Here is a 22,629-nt window from a genome sequence, read left to right as displayed (position 1 = left end):
GAAATAAAGAATGGTAGTCTAAACACGTCTACTTTTAAGAAGGAAGTAGATTGTAATAAATTTTTACACTATTTAAGCTGCCATTATCAGCCATGGCTTCGAAATATACCAAGAAGCCAGTATATGAGACATAGACGAAATTGTACAGATACTGCGGAATATGATCGACAAGCTTGTGATCTTACCCTTGCACTCCTAGAACAAGACTATCCAGAGAAAATCTTGAAGGAAGCAAGTGAACAAGCTAGAAAAGCATTGCTTAACATTAAGAAGATTAGTCCCACCCTCGCTGAAGAAAAAAACATGATTTAGATTTATAACTAAATTTAATTCTAGTTCAAGTGATATCAAGCATCTAATAAGAAAGAATATGTTTATTTTGAAGGCAGATAAATTGCTAGCACCTCTTTTAGAAGAGGAACCACAGATTGTTTTCAAAAAAGCTAGAAATCTACAGAGTTATCTTACCCCTAGTCATTATGTGAGTTCTTCTCCTGCAATAAAAATCGAGAAAACATGGCTTGGTGCCATTCCCATGAAAAAGGGTTGCTTCAGATGCGGTCGTCCAAAATGCATGACATGCAAACATATAATGCATAATAGCACACATTTTCGTTCTGCTACTTATAATACTGAGTTTGAGATTAAGAGTCATATTGACTGTAACTCCAAATATGTAATTTATCTAATCACTTGTAGATGTGGGGTTCAATATATAGGACGTACCACCAGAAAGCTTAACACCAGATTTTTAGAGCACAGACGGAATAGTATAAAGGGTTTAAGAACACACAGTTTGTCGGCACATATTAAGACTAGACACAATGGGAGCTTAGATGGTCTAATGATACAAGGGATTGAACATATACCTATTACAGCAAGGGGAGGGGACAGATATAACAGACTTGGTAAAAAAGAGAGGCCTTTTGGATTTTTTCATTGGGCTATCTATCCCCACTGGGCCTCAATGAGAATATAGAAATGAACAATATATGAGATTTCAAAGTAAATAACAAGAAACCTAATAGTCTGGGAATGTGTCATTAGTATCTGGTGGTCTTTCTATTAATATCCTTCCTCTCTGGTGTCAAAATTGGCCTATCAGTTCCTTTTCTAGGGATAGATTGGCTTTCTATCAGGTGATAGAGCTGTGGTTAAAGTAGTAGTGAGAACAGGGTCTTATAAATTTTAAGCATGGTTAGTTATTTATAGCATGCTATGTAAAGAAAATTTAATTTTTATTTATATAATATATAAATAAATAATTAGTGTTGGAGTTATAAGTGTGCTAAACATTTGGAAGAGCTTACTATGTGTTGGGGCTATATGAAGCTGGTTATGTTCACTATTACTAGCATGATAAGGCTCCAAATAGAGTATTAAAATGGACTAATGGGATATACAGCCACACCACACTGCTAGGGAGGGTGTATGTAGGCGGGGGGGAGGGATGTGTCTGCCATACATGAGATAGAAGTGGCTTATTCTTACTAGGGATAAAGAAATATTGGTGTTTGTAGTTATGGTTTGGATGGCGAACTGTGAGTAATATAGAGGAGAGAATAACTAAATATAAGAGTAAAAATATAAATATAAACAAGCAAAATATTTTTACAAATAAATAATTTAAATGGAAAGTAGGGAGAGGTGGGTATAGAACCCGGGGCTGGGGACTGCTAGGTAGCAGCTCTAATCATTTGGCTATAGCAGCCATAAATAACGAAAGATGTTTTATATCTATTTGTCTCTTATGTTGCTTTGTAATATACAGACCTACGTGTTGCCATTTTTAAGAATGTTTCTTAATTAATTTTTTAGCCAATCTTTAAAATTTATATTAATAATAATATGTGGAGTTTAATGTGAAGAGATATTTATAAGGGACAGTGTTCCTATAATATATTGCTATACTGAATATTGTTTGTGAAACAGGATCACCTGTGCATATAACACCTGCAGTACACCTGCAAGCTATAATGAGTGTAAGCACAGGATTGGAGGATAATGTGGTTAAATATCAGAGCATGGAGAACAGATGGAGACCTTCTGATGAAACCATTCTAATGTTATAACGGAGAAACGCGTTAAGGACATCCGCAGTTTGGCTTGGGAACACCTACATAACCAGGACGGCTTTTCTTATTATCCTGCCAGAGCTCCACCAAAACACTACCACGGTGAGAAGCCTAACAACAGCACTGCTAAGGAGGAGCAGAGCGGCGTGCTGCCGCAGCCAGGTGCCGCTCCCTCTCCCTCTAAACCAGAACCGAGGCCAGAGCGAGACGACTCATACACTCAGGAAATTAGGCGACTCCAGCAAGGGAACAACCAGCGGCGTGCAGCCGCAGCCGGGCACTGCCTTTTCCGGAGTTCATCAATTCCATCACTGGTCACGGCGAGGTGATACCTAAATATTGCACCTAATACACAGGCAGGAATATACAAAGTGTGATACATAAGAATTCTGCAATAGCCGTTGCTGAGTTTATACAAGCGGTACACAGTTTAAATATTGAACTGGACTTGGATACAATAACTGTTTCCAGATACAATATAGCGATCCATAGATACAAAGTAACACTCTATCCACTCAAGTGGCAGATATAAATACAAAGTAACACTGCAAGTGGACATCAATCTATTTAGCCACAAAAATGGAACTATAAATCGTGGAAGAGCTGTGGAAATAAGGACCAATTTAGAAATAATCTGGATTAACAGAGTATTGCTATTCATTGTATTGTCTGTCTTGGGTGTTTCCATGCATATGAATACGTAACTAATATATTAAGCTCGTTAAACTAATTCTTCAGCTTTTTATGTGTAATAAATAGTTTTTAATATATATATGATGGTATTGGAATTTATGCGCTCTCTGTAGATACATATCAGTTACTTAAGCATATTATTACCTCTAGTATAAAGTGGGAGCAGCCTGTTTCAATAGTAATTATTGGTATAGCATATAAGATTTTTTAATTAATTTTTTTATAAAATTGATTGGGATATCTGAGATACATTTACAATTTAATTGTTGCGCCTAGATTATTGTGCAGGCACAGCTGTATTTAGGAGCGTCAGTTTTTACTGGCCCTCCTGAGCATCTGAGTGTGTACAAAAGTGTTTTTTGTATATTTACTAAGGCTTCTAAAATTGAAAAGTGATGATGTTGCCCATAGCAACCAATCACATTCTGTCTCTCATTTTCGAGGATGCAGTAAAGAAATGTTAGACGGAATTTGATTGGTTGCTAAGGCAACATCACCACTTTTAATTTTTAGAAGCTTTAGTAAATTTACCCCTCAGTCTCCATTGTGCGCCTATATTGCCCCAGAGAAAGGAGTACAAAAGTGCTCACTGGATCCAACATTAGAGTATTCTCTATGTATGAGTGTAGATTATATAACTCTCTTTCCAGAATCAATAGGCTTTGGACATTTTAGAATAAAACGCCTGATGGTATTCTTTGGATAATAGAATTTATCATGTGGATGGTGCAAATGCAGACTTTAATATCCAAACAGTGCATATTTAATCCTAACATTTGTGACCGATCATTTAAGTAAAGTAAGAAAAATAATATTAATCCTGATGGTTAATTAAAAATAAATAAATAAATGTTATATATATATATATATATATATTTATTATTATTATTATTATTATTATTATTATTTAAAAAAGTGCTAAATATTGTATAAAATCTATACAGTATGGGACATAAACTAATGAAAAACAGTGCCCAGTACATGTAAAAACGTAAACCCAAAGCTGAACAAATACAAAAATAATGAAGGATAAATAGCAACCCTTCTTCGCTCTAGCTAGTTACACATTTCACAGATAGCCTGAGGAAGCAGAGAGGAGTTTATGGGTGGGAAGGTCTTCTCATGTAGGCAATGTTCAGTAAAGGCATGTTCACAAAACGTGAAACATGCAGAACAGTAATTCTGCACATACAGTATGCTTCTTATAGCAATCATATACCCATAAGGAGGTGTATGCATCTGGAGATGTGCACGGCTCTGCTTATTTTGTAAGTACTTTTGTTCTAGTGCCATTATGCTATCATCTATTTATGTCTCATAGCTTTATAATCGTAATAAAATCTTTGAATTTTCCTTGACAATTTGTTATTATTCCACAGACATCTACGCAGGTGTGTGTGTATGCCGTACGGGTATGGGTCGTTGGGTCAACTCAACTTAGGTCGACAGTCATTAGGTCGACCACTGAAGGTCGACATGGGCATTAGGTCGAGATGCACTAGGTCGACAGGGGCATTAGGCCGAGATATACTAGGTCGACAGGTGAAAAGGTCGACATGAGTTTTTTAACTTTTTTTTGGTGTTTTTTTCTTCGTAAAGTGACGGGGAACCCCAATTAGTGCACCGTGTCCCCTCGCATGGTTCGCTTCGCTCGCCATGCTTCGGCAGGTTACAGTAACATAGTAACATAGTAATTGAGGTTGAATAGAAGCAAAATGACCATCATGTTCAACCTGTATTAAGTTGAGTTGGTTATAATGTACCTGCTGAAGTAATGTTTTATGGCTAGATAACAATTATAATCATGCTACACCCGGATTAACAACGTCAATATTTTAAATGTTATAAACTTAGATATCATTTTCAATCAGAAATTTATCCAGAAAGATCATAGTCCACGTGGATCGTAAAGTATGGAAAAATCCCAAAAATGGAAAAAAATATTTGAAAAACTCATGTCGACCTTTTGACCTGTCGACCTAGTACATGTCGACCTAATGACCATGTGAGACCTATTGACCATGTCGACCTAATGCATGTCGACATTCAGTGGTCGACCTAATGACTGTCGACCTAAACTGTGTCGACCTAATGACCGTATCCCTGCCGTACGACAATCCAGTAGTGCCGAGAGCACTCTTCACATTGCGTTCTCTGAATATTGGTGGCTCTTGGTTCAAGCAACTAACATTAGCTTGTATTGTATTGATTTCTTTAAAAAAATAATATAAAATAAATCTTATTTGCTTGGGATCCAGCATATTTGTGTGCATCAGGCGTTTAAGCTCTTTTTGTAAAACTGTGAATTTCAAACTGAAATTGAACGTATGGAATATTTACAGGTTGTTTAATTTTTACACGTCAGATGACTAGGACAACTTTCCAGATCTTATGCACATCGTGTAAGTCATATTTACAGATGTAGCCAGGCTGATTGCACCTGTAAGTGAACACATTCTCTTTTACCATAAGTGTAGACAAGTTCATCTTGCTACAAGTATCTCTCTAGAATGATATTCTACTTTGCACTGTAAAATGAGTTAATGGTAAAGACATTACATACCAGTAGAATACTGGAACACGGGATATTGGAAGGTCTGCTCGCAACCTGGATAGAGGAAAAATACACACTTTGTTGGAGGCACAAGGGACAGACGAGCTTAAGGTACAATAGCTGGTAAGGGTACTTATGAGGACATATATTTTTCATATTTTCTATTTATAACAGTAGGAGACTATGGGGGAGATTTATCAAATCTTGAAGTGAGAAAGTGGAGAGAGATAAAGTACCAACCAATCAGCTTCTGTCATTTTACCAGCTGGGCTAGAAAAATCATAAGCACGGGATACAGAAATCTGGTAAAACTGAATCCCCCCCCTCCCCCCCCCCCCCCAGTTGCATTATTAAACCCACGCACTTCTGCACATGCGCAGACGGACGATAATCTGACGATCTGTGTTTTCACAGCATTGAGATTGAAGGTGCATAAGGTCCTTTTTCTTACCAACTGCTTTACTCTGCACGATTACATTGGGTTCTTTTCTTGAATGAGAAAACGTCTGTTTGCATGTTAGCATTTTATGCTCTGACCTGTTATGTACTGCGAAGCCACTTCTTACTTCTTGTTCTGCATTTTATGTTCTCTTTTGGAAAATGTAAATACAAATATGCAATTTAACAGCAAAACAAATGTCCCCTAATAAATTGATACCTGGATACCGTGTTATATTTTCACTTCTATCAGAATTTAAAAAGTTATAACGAAACTGTTCTTCAGGGTGAGACAACAGATGATAGGTTTTTATTTCTCCAGTGTCAGGATTATTCATGTACAGGATTCTATTGTTTCCATTCTGACATATTACCTGAAACAGTGCAAATATAGTATGAATGACTGGATAGAGATCATTTGTATCAAAATTGCTATTACTATTGTCTTACTGAGTCCTTTTTATGCCACAGCCTTATACAATTATTTGTTCTAAAATTTTAGCTATGGAAATGCAGCTTAACAAATAATATGATAGAATTACTGGAGCTGCACTTTGACGATTCTGCTGAAAATCGACACACATTGTATTATTCTGCTCCATCTGCATTTTAAAACAACTGGTAGCACTGTTAGTGCAGTGGTTAGCATTACTGCCTCACAGCAGTGAGGTTTAAGGTTTAATTCACATCACAGCCTTAGACCAGGTACACACTACAGCAACAGCCAATTGTCTTGTTGGTCGGGACGAATTCCCTTCGGCACGGACCAGCAGGTACACATTTGAAGATCGTTTCGTCCTTTGTATACACTGCATGGGATCACTAGCAATATCTTCAGTTGGCCCTGAAGTAGGGCCAACTGGAAGATGTCACCAGTGACCGTGGGAGCGCACAAATAGGGAATACACACTACATGATGATTTGTCATACGAAATAGAAAATTGTTCTGACATTACTGTAGTGTAGGCCTTAGCAGAGGAGCATCTAGAGAGGAGGGGGCCTGTGTGCAGGCTCCGTCTGTGCCCCCTCCTCTCTAGCCGGCAGTGCTGTAGCTCTGGGCACTAGGGTCACTAGGGGACCCTAGCGCTTTCCCAGAGTCTAGAGCATATGCGCAGGTCTCTGGGAAAATGGCGCAGCGGCCAATTACCTAGAGATTTTCCTATTGCGCTTGCTCAAAACACTGTGAAAATGGCCACCGAGCCATTTTCCCAGTAATATCTGCAGTGCTGCTGCTGCACCATGGGACTCCGGAGGGTAAGTATTGACAGTAATAGGTGCAGGGTGTGCGGTGTGGGTGCCCCTAGAACCCATGTGCACCCTTTATAAATAAGCCAGTGGCCCTTAGCCATGTGGAGTTTGCATGTGATCCTGGTACTTGTAAGGGTTTCCTTCCACAATCCAAAAACATACTGTTAGGTTAATTGACTCTGAACAAAAATAAACCTTAGTGTGTAGGTGTGTGTACATGTGGTAGGGAATATAAAATCTAAGATCCACTGGGACAGGGACTGATGTGAATGGCCAAATAGTCTCTGTAAAATACAACGTAATATGTGTGCACTGTCTAAATTACTGTTAATTAAAAAACTAATTTCAAGTTATAAATGTAAACAACGCCAACATGGATTATCATTAAAAAAAGATAAAACAAAAACATTTTCATTGTAAATTATTTTAGCATTATTCACCACACTAAGATTAAATGTACCCAGTTTAAAATATTATAAAATGCAAGCTGTAACATTTAAATGATAATAATACAGATAGTCACGGCCAACTCAAGGCACGTTCCAGCAGCTAGCTCTACAGCTGTGTATGACATCTCACGTGAGGTCACTCAGTCTTCTGCAGGTATCGTTGTCGGCCCTGGACTGATCCTGGTTAGATAAGGCCTCTGCCCCCATATAAATTACAAATGCTTCCACAGTGTGTGGCAGTGCAACACCAGTGAAACCAGAGCCGGATTAAGGGGGGATGGGGGTGGGGGTGTAAGTACCCAGGGTCCCCCTGCATTAAGGGGCCCCTGGCCGGAGCTAATCTGCTGCTGCTGTCACCTCTACTTAGCCCCCTCCACCAGCGGCAGCGCTCCTGGCAGCAGCAGAGGCTGGAGATTGCCTGAATTAGCCCCCGTGCTGCCCGAGAGTAGAGGGGGAGGGAGGTGCCGCACAGCCGCATGCGGCTACATCACACAGCCATCAGCAACTGACTGCACAGCTCCCTGGAGTCTTCTGCTCCCCCACCCCACCGGCACGGGGTCTGCCCTCCCCACACAGCCTGTGGTCTTCTCTCCCCCCCTGCAGCGTGGGGCTTTCCCCACGACGGCTCTTGTTGCCAGTTGCGCTGTTGGGGGTGCGGTGTGGATATTGTCAAGCTGTATTTCAGAGCATGGCTCAGGTGGAGTAGGGAGGCGTGAAGCGGGTGTTGCCACGGGTGGTTGCTAGCAAGAGAGGGCGGGGCCAAGGGCCCCCCTATCTTGGGTTTCCAGGCCCCCCAAGGGCTTAATCCTGCCCTGACTGAAACCCCTGCAAACAGAAAAAAACATCCAGATAGCGGAGCGGTGGGATAGTGCTCTAAAATGGGAACAGCTGGAAGGTATACGTGCTACCACCATGCTCTGTTACACTTCTGAACAGCAGGTTGCCATCAGGGCCGGCGACAGGGGGGGGTCAAAGGGGACACCAGTACCGCGTCCCAAGGATCAGAGGGGCCCTAAGTATATGCCACTTAGAGTCTGGCAGGGAATCATCATGGAGTTATTGGGGAGAGACAGACCGTGGTGTGTGGGGGAGGAAGGAGAGATATACATATTTATATATCTGTATATGAACACATAATTACCATTGAGCTACAATCACTTTGCTGAACACATGGCAAATCTTCCATAAGAGCAGGCATGGGTCTAGAGCTATTCTCATTCTGAAAATAGTGTCTTTCATAACCGCCATCTGTAATGCTTGCACCAGCTGTCCTCAGTTGTGGCTGAAAAAAGTAAAACTATGGATCAGCATAGTAACCAATAAGGGAAAAGAAAAAGATGGCTACAAAATAGGACCCGGCTAGGTAATTTAAATCCTTGTCTTTAAATCCAATGGACAGAATACCAAATACCTGTTTTAAGGGGATATCCTATTAGCAGCAGTAATAGTTTTGCCGGGAGTTTCCTATCAGCCCCGATGCCGACGTCCGAATCCCCCAATGCCAGCACTTATTGGGTATTATGCTTCACGTGCCTGAGCATAATCCCCAATAAGCAGCCCTTCAGATCCGCGATAACACAAGGGTCCAGTCCAGGAGCTTATCCCAGATCTCGTGTTATTGGCCGCGAAAAAAACGGGCTTTAATAGGATTGCCTGATACTCACCATTGGGCTAAATCACTATATCAGTCCTTTTTTTTTACGCAGGCTTGTAGTGAGCAGAGTACCCACCAGTGACTACATGTGTAGGCAATGACCAGACAAGGTAGTTAAACCAGACTTTGAAGTTTATTTGTGGAAGTGAAAATACAGCCATACTCACTGTTACACTGGGCGGTCGGCGGACTGCCCGTACACACAGCCGGCTATGTGCCAACACAATATGTCTGTGAACAACATCGTTCAAATGGCTCATTAAATTAGTTAACATTTAAGAGAGACCCATAAACATCAGATCCAGATTAACAACAGGGTAGCCCTCTACAGTGTAATAGCAGCTGGTGCAGAGATCTCAGGTATCCCAGGTAAAAGTTCAAGATCAAAAACACAGCAGCAGGAAGTTCTCTAACATGTTTTGCTCCTAGCTTGGGGCTTTCCAAAGATAGAAAATAGGATTTTAATTACCTACCAGTAAATCCTTTTCTCATAGTCCGTAGAGGATGCTGGGGTCCATATTAGTACCATGGGTATAGACGGGTCCACCAGGAGCCATTGGCACTTTAAGAGTTTAATAGTGTGGGCTGGCTTCTCCCTCTATGCCCCTCCTACCAGACTCAGTCTAGAAACTGTGCCCGAGGAGACGACATACTTCGAGAGAAGGAAATACACAGATAGTGGCGAGATTCATACCAGCTCACACAACATGCAAATCTGGCTAACGTAGAATAACGCAGAACTTACCTAGGGACCAGGCAGTACTGAACTATAAAACCAATGCAGGAAAACAAAGCGCTGGGTGAGCGCTCAGCATCCACTTCGGACTACGAGAAGGATTTACCGGTAGGTAATTAAAATCCTATTTTCTCTTACATCCTAGAGGATGCTGGGGTCCATATTAGTACCATAGGGATGTACCAAAGCTACCAGAATGGGAGGGAGAGCGCGGAGGCTCCTGCAAGACTGCTTGACCAAACTTGAGGTCATCAGAGGCCAAAGTATCGAACTTGTAAAACTTTGCAAACGTGTTCGACCCGACCAAGTAGTTGCTCAGCAAAGTTGTACAGCTGAGACACCCCGGGCAGCCGCCCAGGAAGAGCCCACCTTACGAGTAGAGTGGGCCTTTACAGATTTTGGACACGGCAATCCTGCCGTAGAATAAGCGTGCTGGATGGTGAGCCTGATCCAGCGTGAAATAGACTGCTTAGAAGCAGGACACCCAATTTTCTTGGGATCATAGAGGACAAACAAGGAATCAGATTTTCTATGATGAGCCATCCTCTTTACATACATTTTAAAAGCCCTCACAACATCCAAGGCCTTTGAAGCAATTGAGGAGTCAGTAGCCACTGGCACCACAATAGGCTGGTTGATATGAAAACTAAAGCTGATACAACCTTAGGCAGGAACTGCGGACGAGTCCTGAGTTCCGCCCTATCTTCATGGAAGATCAGATAGAGACTTTTACAAGACAAAGCCCCCAATTCCGACACGCGTCGAGCAGAAGCTAAGGCCAACAAAGTGACCGCCTTCCACGTGACAAACTTGATATCAGCCTCCTGTAGATGCTCAAACCAAGCTGATTGCAGGAACTGCAACACTACATCAAGATCTCAGGGTGCCGTTGGTGCCACAAAGGGAGGCTGAAGGTGCAGAAACCCTTTCAAAAAGGTCTGAACCTCAGGGAGGACAGCCAATTGTTTTTGGAAGAAAATGGACAAAGCAGAGATCTGGACCTTGAACTGCCAGTGCGATGCCCCGCGATGTTGCGTCGCGGGGCATCGCACAAGTGTATGGGCAGCATTAGAACTGGCGTTCAACCACCATGCCGTCAAACGTAGCCGTGGTAAGTCTTGATAAGTGAATGGCCACTGCAGTAGCAGATCCTCCCAAAGAGGTAAGGGCCTTGGATCTTCCAGCAGAAGGTCCAGCAGATCCGCGTACCAAGCCCTCCTTGGCCAGTCCGGAGCAATGAGGATTGCCAGAACGTTTGTTCTTCTTACCAGTTGAAGAACCTTTGGTATCAGAGGAAGTGGAGGGAACACATACACTGACGTGAACACCCACAATGTTACAGGTGCGTCCACCGCCACTGCCTGCGGGTCTCTCGACCTGGAACAGTACCTCCGCAGCTTCTTGTTGAGGCGGGAGGCCATCATGTCTATGTGAGGAACCCCCCCCAACCGGTTACGTCCTCGAACACCTCCGGATGGAGACCCCACTCAGTGCCGTAACTAGGTGTGTGCGGACGGTGCGTTGCACACAGCGCAAATGCCCTGTGGGCGCAACCGTCCGCATCCACCAGTGATCCTCTTTGTATGCACCAGCTGCTGGGCCATTAATCACCGCACTGCACTACAGGGACCGGAGCGGCAGCTGAGTTAATATGTTGAAGCCAGGCAGGGTCTTTACAGCTGTCACCTCGCCGGCTCCCCGCACCCACACTAAACAGCAGGGACCGGAGCAGCAGCTGTGTCAATATGGGGAAGCCAGGCAGGGTCTTTACATCTGTCACCGCGCCGGTGCCCGCACCCACACTGAACAGCAGGGACCGGAGCGGCAGCTGTGTCAATATGGGGAAGCCAGGCAGGGTCTTTACATCTGTCACCGCGCCGCCCCCCCGCACCCGCACTGAACAGCAGGGACCGGAGCGGCAGCTGTGTCAATATTTGGAAGCCAGGCAGGGTCTTTACATCTGTTACCGCGGCGGCTCCCCGCACCCGCACTGAACAGCAGGGACCGGAGCGGCAGCTGTGTCAATATGGGGAAGCCAGGCAGGGTCTTTACATCTGTCACTGCGCCGGCTCCCCGCGCCTGCACTGAACAGCAAGGACCGGAGCGGCAACTGTGTTAATATGGTGAAGCCAGGCAGGGTTCTTTACAGCTGTCACCGTGCCGGCTCCCCGCACTGAACTGTACGGAGTGGCAGCTGTTAGTACGCCAGAGCCGGAAGCTTTACAGATGCCGGCTCCTGAACTGCACGGACAGAGTCTTGTTTTGATGCCGGCCAGAGAGGGAGGAGATGCTGCTCTCCCTTCTCTCAGCTCTTCCCCCTGACTCGAAGCAATAATGCTGCTTGTGCCGGCTGGCCAGAGGTGCTGCTTTCTTCCTACTTATTCCACACTCCAACGTACCCTGACTGTTCCTGGAACCACCACAGCAGCAGCAGCAGCCTCTGATTGTCCATGCCACTGATGCCAGGCCAGAAATAAGCATCATACAGTAAGTGTAGTACAAGTGGCAAGTGCTGTTCAGCCACTATCTCCCTCTGCTCTCTCTCACTTCCTCTGCCCCCACTCTCCCTCAAAACACCCCTCTCTCTTTCGTGCCTTCTCTCATGGTCCTCTCTCTCCCTTGCCACCATCTCTCCCCCGACCATCTCTCTCTTGGCCCACTCTCCCCCCCCTTGCCCCTCTCTCTCCCCCCTCTCTCTCTCAGAACCTTTCTATCTCTGACCACTCTCCCTTCCTCTTTCTCTCCTCCTCCATCTCTTCCTCCCTCCATCTTCCCCCTCTTTTTCTCGCTAACTCTTCCTCTCCCCTCCTTCTGTCCCCCCTTCCCCTCTCTCTCTCCCCTCTCTCTCTTTCTCAATATACCCCCTCTCTTTCCCCCTCTCGCTCTCTCTGTCTTCCCCCTCTCTCTCTGCCAGTCCTTCCATCTCCCCATATCTTTCTCTCCTTCTGTCTCCCTGCCTCTTTCTCTGTTTCCCTCCGTCTCCTTGTCTCTCTCTCAGTTCCCCTACACCTCTCTTTATTCCTCTTCACCTCTCTCTCTCCGTCTCTCCCCTCCCTCTCTCTACTCTACACTGGTACTAAGACCATTGCATATACTGGTGCATTGCATATACTTTATATAAGGGGCCTTAAATTACATATATTTTATAATAGGGGCTCTACTATGTGGTGTAATGTGAATTCGTAGTTTTCTGTGGTCACGTGCTTTCCCCATGAATTGTATTTGGTGCATGCCTGCAGCACGCAATTTCCCTGTTTCGAATATGGGGAGGGGTGGGGGCACCAATTGTATTTCTGGCACACAGCACCAAAAGGTCTAGTTACGTCACTGGCCCCACTCTCCTGAATGGAGATCGTGTCTGCTGAGGAAGTCTGCTTCCCAGTTGTCTACTCCCGAAATGAAGATTGCCGACATCGCCACCGCGTGTCTTTCTGCCCAAAGGAGGATACTTGACACCTCTGACATTGCAGCCCTGCTCTTCGTTCCGCCTTGTCGGTTTATGTAGGCCACTGTGGTCACGTTGTCCGACTGCCCGATCCTGTAAAAGGTGTGCTGCTTGCACAAGCCTGTTGTATACGGCCCTCAGCTCCAGGATATTTATTGGGAGAAGGGATTCTTGATTCAACCACCTTCCTTGGAAGGTTTCCCCCTGAGCGACTGCTCCCCAACCTATTAGACTTGCATCTGTGGTTAGGAGGATCCAGTACTGAACTCCGAACCTTCGACCTTCCAGAAGGTGTGGTAGTTGTAGCCACCAGAGGAGCGAAATCCTGGCTTTCGGTGACAGACGTATCCTCTGGCGCATATGTAGGTGAGATCCCAAACACTGGTCCAAGAGATCCAGCTGAAAGGATCGAGCATGAAACCTTCTGTACTGCAGAGCCTCGTAGGAGGCAACCATCTTCCCCAGAAGGAGGAGGCACTGATGAACCGATACCCGGGTAGGCTTCAAGATATCCTGGACCATTGTTTGAATCACCAATACTTTCTCCACTGGTAGAAACACCCTCTGCACTTCCGTGTCTAGGATCATCTCCAGGAAAGACAGCCTCCTTGTCGGCTCCAGATGAGACTTTGGAAGGTTCAGGATCCAACCGTGCTTTTTGAGCAGTTGTGTCGTGAGACCAATGGACCTTAACTTCTACCTGGACGACGCCTTGATCAAGAGATCATCCAGATACGGAATTATGTTCACCCCTTGCTTGCGGAGAACCATCATCTCTGCCATCACCTTGGTGAAGACCCTCAGTGCTGTGGAGAGGCCGAACGGCAGCGCCTGAAACTGATAGTGATCATCTAGCAGTGCAAACCGGAGATATGCCTGATGTGGTGACCAAATGGGAATGTGGAGGTACGCATCCTTGATGTCCAGGGACACCAGGAACTCCCCCTCCGTCAGTCCTGAGATGACAGCTCTCAGAGACTTCATCTTGAATTTGAACTCCCTGAGATAAGGGTTCAAAGATTTTAAGTTAACAATTGGCCGTACCGAACCATCCGGCTGCGGTACCACGAAAAGGATCGAATAGTAACCCTTGTTCCCCTGATGAGGCGGAACTAGAACAATGACCTCGGAAACGACCAATTTTCGGATAGCTTCCAGAAGAATTGTTCTGTCTGCCGGCAGAGCTGGCAAGCCTGATTTGAAGAAACGGTGAGGTGGGAGAGTTTGATACTCCAGCCTGTACCCCCTGGACACTATATCCTCTACCCAAGGGTCCAGGCCAGACGACATCCAGACGTGGCTGAAATGCCGGAGTCTTGCTCCCATCTGACCTTCCTCCAGGCTGTGCTGTCCACCGTCATGCGGAGGACTTTGGGGTACCAGAAACAGGCTTCTGGTCTTGGGAACCTGTGGGAGCAGGCTTTTACTTTAGCACGACCGCCTCTGAAGAAGGTGTGAGAAGGTTTGTTCTTTCTAGGCCTCGCGGGCCGAAAGGACTGTGACGCTGGTGTAAAAGGCTTCTTTATTGCAGCTGAGGGGAAAAGACCCTCTTAGGAATCTGGAATTTTTTCTGCGGATTTTCCCAGGCTTTTTCAAAGATAGCATTTAATTCCTTAGATGCTGGGAAGGTGAGAGGGGCATTTTTACTGTCTGTGAAAAAGGCCTCCTCAACCTGCTCAGGAGTTGTGTCAGAAATGTGCAACACATCCCGTATGGCTTCAGTCATCAACTGCACCCCCTCTGCAAGTGATGCCATCCCCCTCAACACATCCCCGTCACCGTCTGCAATGTCAGAATCGGTGTCCGTGTCATCCAGCATAATCTTGGCAAGTGCACATTTGTGAGAATGTACTGCAGGGGACCCTGAGGGAGCAGTATCAGACCATACAACCCCTCCGTCAGTCCTGAGATGACAGCTCTCAGAGACTTCATCTTGAATTTGAACTCCCTGAGATAAGGGTTCAAAGATTTTAAGTTAACAATTGGCCGTACAGAACCATCCGGCTGCGGTACCACGAAAAGGATCGAATAGTAACCCTTGTTCCACTGATGAGGCGGAACTAGAACAATGACCTCGGAAACGACCAATTTTCGGATAGCTTCCAGAAGAATTGTTCTGTCTGCCGGCAGAGCTGGCAAGCCTGATTTGAAGAAACGGTGAGGTGGGAGAGTTTGATACTCCAGCCTGTACCCCCTGGACACTATATCCTCTACCCAAGGGTCCAGGCCAGACGACATCCAGACGTGGCTGAAATGCCGGAGTCTTGCTCCCATCTGACCTTCCTCCAGGCTGTGCTGTCCACCGTCATGCGGAGGACTTTGGGGTACCAGAAACAGGCTTCTGGTCTTGGGAACCTGCGGGAGCAGGCTTTTACTTTAGCACGACCGTCTCTGAAGAAGGTGTGAGAAGGTTTGTTCTTTCTAGGCCTCGCGGGCCGAAAGGACTGTGACGCTGGTGTAAAAGGTTTCTTTATTGCAGCTGAGGGGAAAAGACCCTCTTAGGAATCTGGAATTTTTTCTGCGGATTTTCCCAGGCTTTTTCAAAGATAGCATTTAATTCCTTAGATGCTGGGAAGGTGAGAGGGGCATTTTTACTGTCTGTGAAAAAGGCCTCCTCAACCTGCTCAGGAGTTGTGTCAGAAATGTGCAACACATCCCGTATGGCTTCAGTCATCAACTGCACCCCCTCTGCAAGTGATGCCATCCCCCTCGACACATCCCCGTCACCATCTGCAATGTCAGAATCGGTGTCCGTGTCATCCAGCATAATCTTGGCAAGTGCACATTTGTGAGAATGTACTGCAGGGGACCCTGAGGGAGCAGTATCAGACCATACAACCCCTCCGTCAGTCCTGAGATGACAGCTCTCAGAGACTTTATCTTGAATTTGAACTCCCTGAGATAAGGGTTCAAAGATTTTAAGTTAACAATTGGCCGTACCGAACCATCCGGCTGCGGTACCACGAAAAGGATCGAATAGTAACCCTTGTTCCACTGATGAGGCGGAACTAGAACAATGACCTCGGAAACGACCAATTTTCGGATAGCTTCCAGAAGAATTGTTCTGTCTGCCGGCAGAGCTGGCAAGCCTGATTTGAAGAAACGGTGAGGTGGGAGAGTTTGATACTCCAGCCTGTACCCCCTGGACACTATATCCTCTACCCAAGGGTCCAGGCCAGACGACATCCAGACGTGGCTGAAATGCCGGAGTCTTGCTCCCATCTGACCTTCCTCCAGGCTGTGCTGTCCACCGTCATGCGGAGGACTTTGGGGTACCAGAAACAGGCTTCTGGTCTTGGGAACCTGCGGGAGCAGGCTTTTACTTTAGCACGACCGCCTCTGAAGAAGGTGTGAGAAGGTTTGTTCTTTCTAGGCCTCGCGGGCCGAAAGGTCTGTGACGCTGGTGTAAAAGGCTTCTTTATTGCAGCTGAGGGGAAAAGACCCTCTTAGGAATCTGGAATTTTTTCTGCGGATTTTCCCAGGCTTTTTCAAAGATAGCATTTAATTCCTTAGATGCTGGGAAGGTGAGAGGGGCATTTTTACTGTCTGTGAAAAAGGACTCCTCAACCTGCTCAGGAGTTGTGTCAGAAATGTGCAACACATCCCGTATGGCTTCAGTCATCAACTGCACCCCCTCTGCAAGTGATGCCATCCCCCTCGACACATCCCCGTCACCGTCTGCAATGTCAGAATCGGTGTCCGTGTCATCCAGCATAATCTTGGCAAGTGCACATTTGTGAGAATGTACTGCAGGGGACCCTGAGGGAGCAGTATCAGACCATACAACCATAGAGGATTGCAGTACCTGAGTGGCATGCTCAGTTCTAGCAACCCTTTCAGAAATCTGAGAAATAGTCCCACTAAGAGAGGCTAACCACTCCGGTTCTCTAGTCGGGATCTGTGCTACAACAGTGCAATCCTGATTACATGGGATGGGATCTTCCTGAGAAGATAAATCCTCTGCAGCATATGAAACAGAGTCTCTAGACATGTTTGCTAATACACACCAATCACCCCACATACACACAGGGTACTGGGCAGACAGAGTTTCCCCTCCAAGAATGGCAGAGAGACACAGAGATTGGAGCCAACCCACACACAGCGCTATTACAGGTATAGGGAGACCCTAAACCAGCGCTGACTGTGTCCCTGTCACGATCCGGACTACTGGACATCATTTTTTACCTTTCAGGTGTCTTTTGAGACTGGCTCAGCGTTCCAGGGCCGGGTCTCAGTCATGTTGCTGAATATCCTTGCTTTATAATTCCTTTCTACCAGTCTGCAGGTGCTGTCACAAAGAACTCTTAAATGGAATGGCGTTTCTAGCTCATTGCGGCCTCTGCCGTCATTACCGTACTCTCAGCACTTGGGCGGCTCTGCACAGCATCTCCTGTCAGTTGCGGCCTCCGCTGCCATTGCTGCACTTCAGTGCATGGACGGATCTCTGTGGCGTCTCCTGTCAGCTGCAGCCTCTGCCGCGATTACTACAGTAAAGTATTACAGGTCTGTGCGGCGCCTCTCATCCACGGTAGCTTCCGCCGCTGGCGCTGGGAAGTTAATGTACAGTTTTAACATTCTCTGTGTCCTGCGGCCGCCATTACTGTGCAAGCTCCACATGGAATTACAAACCAGGTTTCCCTCCAAGAACCAGTATGGGCGCAGCCATGCTGGTTCTGATCATATGATGCTATTCCCACCAATCTACAGTCCCGTTGAGCTCTGCCTGATTGCTGATCCAATCCCTGCACTGTATAAAGGGACTGATGATAGACCAGGAAGTTGTCAGTGCTTTGGTTGTCATCACCAGTGTATCCTATCTCTGCTTTCTGTGATTCTAACTGTGTTCCAGGTATTCCAGCTCCTGAAGTCTCCAGTTCTACAGAGACCTGCACCAATCACCACCCTGCGGTGCCTGCCTGACTCCATAGTATCCTCATTGCTTTCTGCTATTGGCAGTGCTCCAAAGAACATCAGCTTCCAGCATTTGGGCTTCCAGTGGTGTTCAGCTACCTATTGTCATCGGTGCTCCGCCATCGAAGTTCCTGTTATCAACAGTATTCAAGTCATCTGTGTTTTTCAATTCATTGATCTCTAGCATCTCCAGAATCATTCAAACTCTGCTATTTACACTGGATCATCTGCACTTCATTCACAGTTCTTCATCATCCGTTTCATCTGGCAAAACCGGCAGTTTACAAATATCATTTGTTCTACAGTACGCTCAGCCTCTGTACTACATCTGCTGACCTGTTCCGGCTTTCATCTATTCAACAGCACCTAGGTGTTGGTAAGGACTGTCCATATCCTAATCTCTGAGAAGGAGAGACGTATAGTCTGAAGGGCTATGCACAGGCTCTTTCAGTATTCTTAAGAAAAAACTATTTTAATAAGAACCAGCCTTAGAGAGACAATTAAATAAGCGGAATACCCTAAACTGAATTAGATTAGGCTGGAGGTGCACCAGTAAGCATGGTACAGTATCTAGAAAAAGGGGAAAGAGGACAGTGACCGTAAGACGGTCATCCTCCAAAGAAGGCTTACTTTATGGCGCATTCTTTTTTTTATCATGAAATTCGTAATTATTATAGAACTAAAACTTAACATTTATTGAAGATATTAAAATAATGTGGTCCAAATAAGATATAAACAGCACAGGTTGGTCAAAATAGACCTGTAGTGATTCAAAATCTCTATATGCCTACACGTATGGTATATACGTGGTTAATGTTCACTATACTGTACAAATAGAATCTCTAATAGAAATTTCTAAAACATAACCACGTGTCTACACATACGACAAATATACAGTCAATAGTTTTTTCATAATGTAGATAACCCATCCATAGGCTGCTGATATATGTAAGTGTAATAAGGAGAAAGTAAACATGTCCCGGCATTAATGGGCTAGTTCCCCTTTCTGCTGTAGGTAAGAATGGAGGCAGCAAGAAGCCACAGACTGAGAGTTGTATAGTGGGAAGAGCAGGGTCCCTTGGGGGACCAAAAAGGGGTCCAGCAACCACACAAAGTGGATCAGTGAAGCAAGATATGCCTATATACTAGATCTGCAACCAACGTCAATTAACGAACAACTATAATTCTAATTTACCATCCTCATCCCATAGCGAAGCACGGGTATTCAGCTAGTCATTAATAAGTGTTTTTAATGTTTTGTGTAAATGTATTTGTACATAGCCGGCTGTGTCGCTGTTTTTCGTGTACATTTTTATATATAGAGTATATAATAGATAAATATATGCTATATAATAATAATAAATATGAATTTATAGCATACACATATTTCTAATTGTTTTTTTCCCCTCCAGATCAGACTCTATGATAATAACTAGCGCAAAACTCCTATTTAACTTTCACAGCATAGGGAGAGGCAGCGCAGAGATGATCTCATCATCAAGTGACGCCGCCCGCCCCCAATGATGCAGCGGTCCCCACCCCCAATAGCAACCCGACCCGGCAATCTGAAGTCAGCTGTATGATTTCATCCACCTCACTAAGGGGCTGATGCAGAAATTTCCAGACTTCAATGTTCTCACATCTCCAATATTTTTTGATGTGTGCATGCTCAGGAGCCGCACTATGCATGTGCAGATCTGGTCCTGCGACGGCGACCACAGAGTCCCGAAAGCTTCTGCATGATTGAGATGCTCATAGCATTTGGGGGCAGTGAGGTGGAGCATTTCAGAAAACCGAGGCATGTCGGCACCGTTTTCTGGACGTGCTGAAGCCACTAGCAGCTTCTCTAGCACCGGCAGTATAGTTTTGCTGGACATCCTGAGTAACCTGAGGGCCACTCAGATGTCTGATGGTTGGGACTCCAGCGCGCCGGAGGTGCGCGTTCCTGAAAAAGGGCATGGTCACAGCAAAATGGCTTCACGGGAATCCAGCTACTGCAAGCCCCGCCCCTGGTTTTTGTTACTGAGGTGGCATGGCCAGTGCTCTGTGAGCTGCTGGCATGCCCACCACAGCACCCTGTCCCCATTGAATAGATGCTGTGCACAGCATCTATTCACTGCAGCGAGTGACTGGAGTCTCCCAACTGCCCCTCACCGCAGGACACTGCAAGGGTGTGTCACCAGCGGCAAGCCCCTGCTTTTGGCGGCGGCCAGGGGCTTAGCTCGCTGTATATGTAGCTGCAGTGGCAGCTCACTGAGTCCCTGCTAGTGAGAGGACAAGGGATATACAGGAAGGGGAGTGCAGTGATCAAGGATCATGGATCAAGGAGCATGAACCACTGCTTTAGGCAGATCTTCTGAGGGAACTTAAGGCCCATACACAATAGCCGATTTTGAGCTCAAAGTAGCTGACTTTTGGCGTTTTGAGCTACTTTGAGCTCCAGCTCGGCCAGTGTGTGTGGCCAGGCGATGAGTGGTGAGCGCTGATGCGCGCTCCCGCATCATCGCCAGCCGCCATCGTCCGTCGGGCTGTTTGAACAGCCGAGTGTACCACTTTCCACAGACTCCTACTGTGGAAAGTGGTTCACCCCCCATGAACATTGCTGGGCCAGGTAAAAATTGCTCAGGGTGTATGCACGGAGTGTTTTTCCTGCCAGCGATGTTTACACCATCACTGTGAATACACGCTGGGCAAAAATGTCCAGTGTGAATGCACTTTAAGTGCCTGATTCTGGCTATGTTCCTCAGATGAACACATGTGGATTTGATTGTGGCTGATATCTGTTGTGTGCAGTGGCGGAACTAGCGAGCGGTGGGCCCAGGTGCGACAAAATGCTTTGCCCCTCCCCCCCCCCCCCATCCCATCCAAGTCCACCCCCTCACCCCTGGAGAGGTTCTGGTGAGGGGGACCTGCTCAGGGCCAGAGAAATGGATACCTAGCAACAGTTGCGTAACTAGACATTTTAGCACTGTGTGCAAGAAACGGCATCGGAGCCCCACCCCTGCATACAAAACAGGGGCAGTGCGCGCCGTAGGCTTCGTGGGGAAGGGGTGTGGCCACAAAATAATACGAATTCATAAAACGGTGCACAGTAGTCTCCATTATTCAAATTATGCTGCACAGTAGCACCACTACACCAGGTAGAGACTCTTTTACACCTTACGGCGGACAGATTCCTCTCCTTTTTACACATTACGGCAGACAGCGTGCACTTTTTACACATAACGGCAGTGTCCCCTTTTTACACATAACGGCAGACAGCGTGCACTTGTTACACATAGCGGCAGACAGCGTGCCCTTGTTACACATAGCGGCAGACAACATACACTTTTTACACATAACGGCAGACAGCGTGCCCTTGTTACACATAGCGGCAGACAGTGTGCCCTTGTTACACATAGCGGCAGACAGCGTGCCCTTGTTACACATAGTGGCAGACAGCGTACACTTTTTACACATAACGGCAGATAGCGTGCCCTTGTTAAACATAGCGGCAGACAGCGTACACTTTTTACACATAACGGCAGACAGCGTGCTCTTTTTACACATTACGGCAGACAGCGTGCCCTTGTTACACATTACGGCAGACAGCGTTCCCCTTTTTACACATTGCGGCAAGCAGATTCCCCCTTTTTACACATTGCGGCAGGCAGATTCCCCATTTTTACACATTGCGGCAGGCAGATTCCCCATTTTTACACATTGCGGCAGGCAGATTCCCTCTTTTTACACATTGCGGCAGACAGTCCCAAGAAAGAGAGAAAGAAAGAAAGAAAGAAAGAAAGAAAGAAAGAAAGAAAGAAAGAAAGAAAGAAAGAAAGAAAGAAAGAAAGAAAGAGAAGGAGGAGGAGGGAGCCGCAGCAGCGCTGTGTTATTGGTGGAGGCGCTTCTGCTGCTGCCTCTCTGCTTCACTAGAGGCTGTTCTCGGAAGACAGCCTATAGTGAAGCAGAGGGGCAGCAGCAGCAGCGCCTCAACCAGTAACAAAGCGCTGCTGCGGCTCCCTCCTCCACCTCCCTCCTCCTCCTTCCCCCGTACCGCTGCTCCTCTCCTCTCCTCTCTGGGCGGCTGTGTGCTGCGGGCAGCGGTTGCCCGCAGCACACAGCGGCATGTAATGAGTCAGTTTGACTCATTACATGCTTTGGGCCCCTGGATAGAGGCGGGCCCCAGTGCAACGCACTGGTTGCACTGGCGGTAGTTCCGCCTCTGGTTGTGTGTCAGGCCACTATCCAGGACAACACCAAGAGGTAAATTTACTATGGTGGGAGTTTTTTAGAACTGGTGATGTTGCTCATAGCAACCAATCAGATTCTACTTAACATTTATCTAGCTGCTTCTAGAAGATAATATATAGAATCTGATTGGTTGCTATTGGCAACATCACCAGTTCTATAAAAACTCCCACCTTAGTAAATTTACCCCCAAGAT

General features: G+C 46.0%; 1 protein-coding gene across 17 annotated transcripts in view; it reads right to left on the bottom strand.

Moving 5' to 3' along the window:
• The window catches only part of TESMIN (testis expressed metallothionein like protein), a 542,857-nt gene that overhangs the window by 186,501 nt on the left and 333,727 nt on the right, over positions 1-22,629 (bottom strand). For 15 of the 17 annotated variants that reach the window (XM_063945034.1, XM_063945030.1, XM_063945025.1 and 12 more), the window contains 3 exons: positions 8,599-8,739; positions 5,981-6,134; positions 5,332-5,376 (listed from right to left, as the gene is read on the bottom strand). In XM_063945034.1, coding sequence (XP_063801104.1) covers positions 5,332-5,376; positions 5,981-6,134; positions 8,599-8,739 — 340 coding nt within the window. The remainder of the gene's footprint in view (positions 1-5,331; positions 5,377-5,980; positions 6,135-8,598; positions 8,740-22,629) is intronic. The other 2 variants (XM_063945033.1, XM_063945039.1) reach the window with 2 other exon arrangements.

This window comes from Pseudophryne corroboree, chromosome 11 (assembly GCF_028390025.1).
Source record: "Pseudophryne corroboree isolate aPseCor3 chromosome 11, aPseCor3.hap2, whole genome shotgun sequence".
Classification (NCBI taxonomy): Eukaryota; Metazoa; Chordata; class Amphibia; order Anura; family Myobatrachidae; genus Pseudophryne; species Pseudophryne corroboree.
This window is presented reverse-complemented; position numbering and strand designations above follow the sequence as displayed.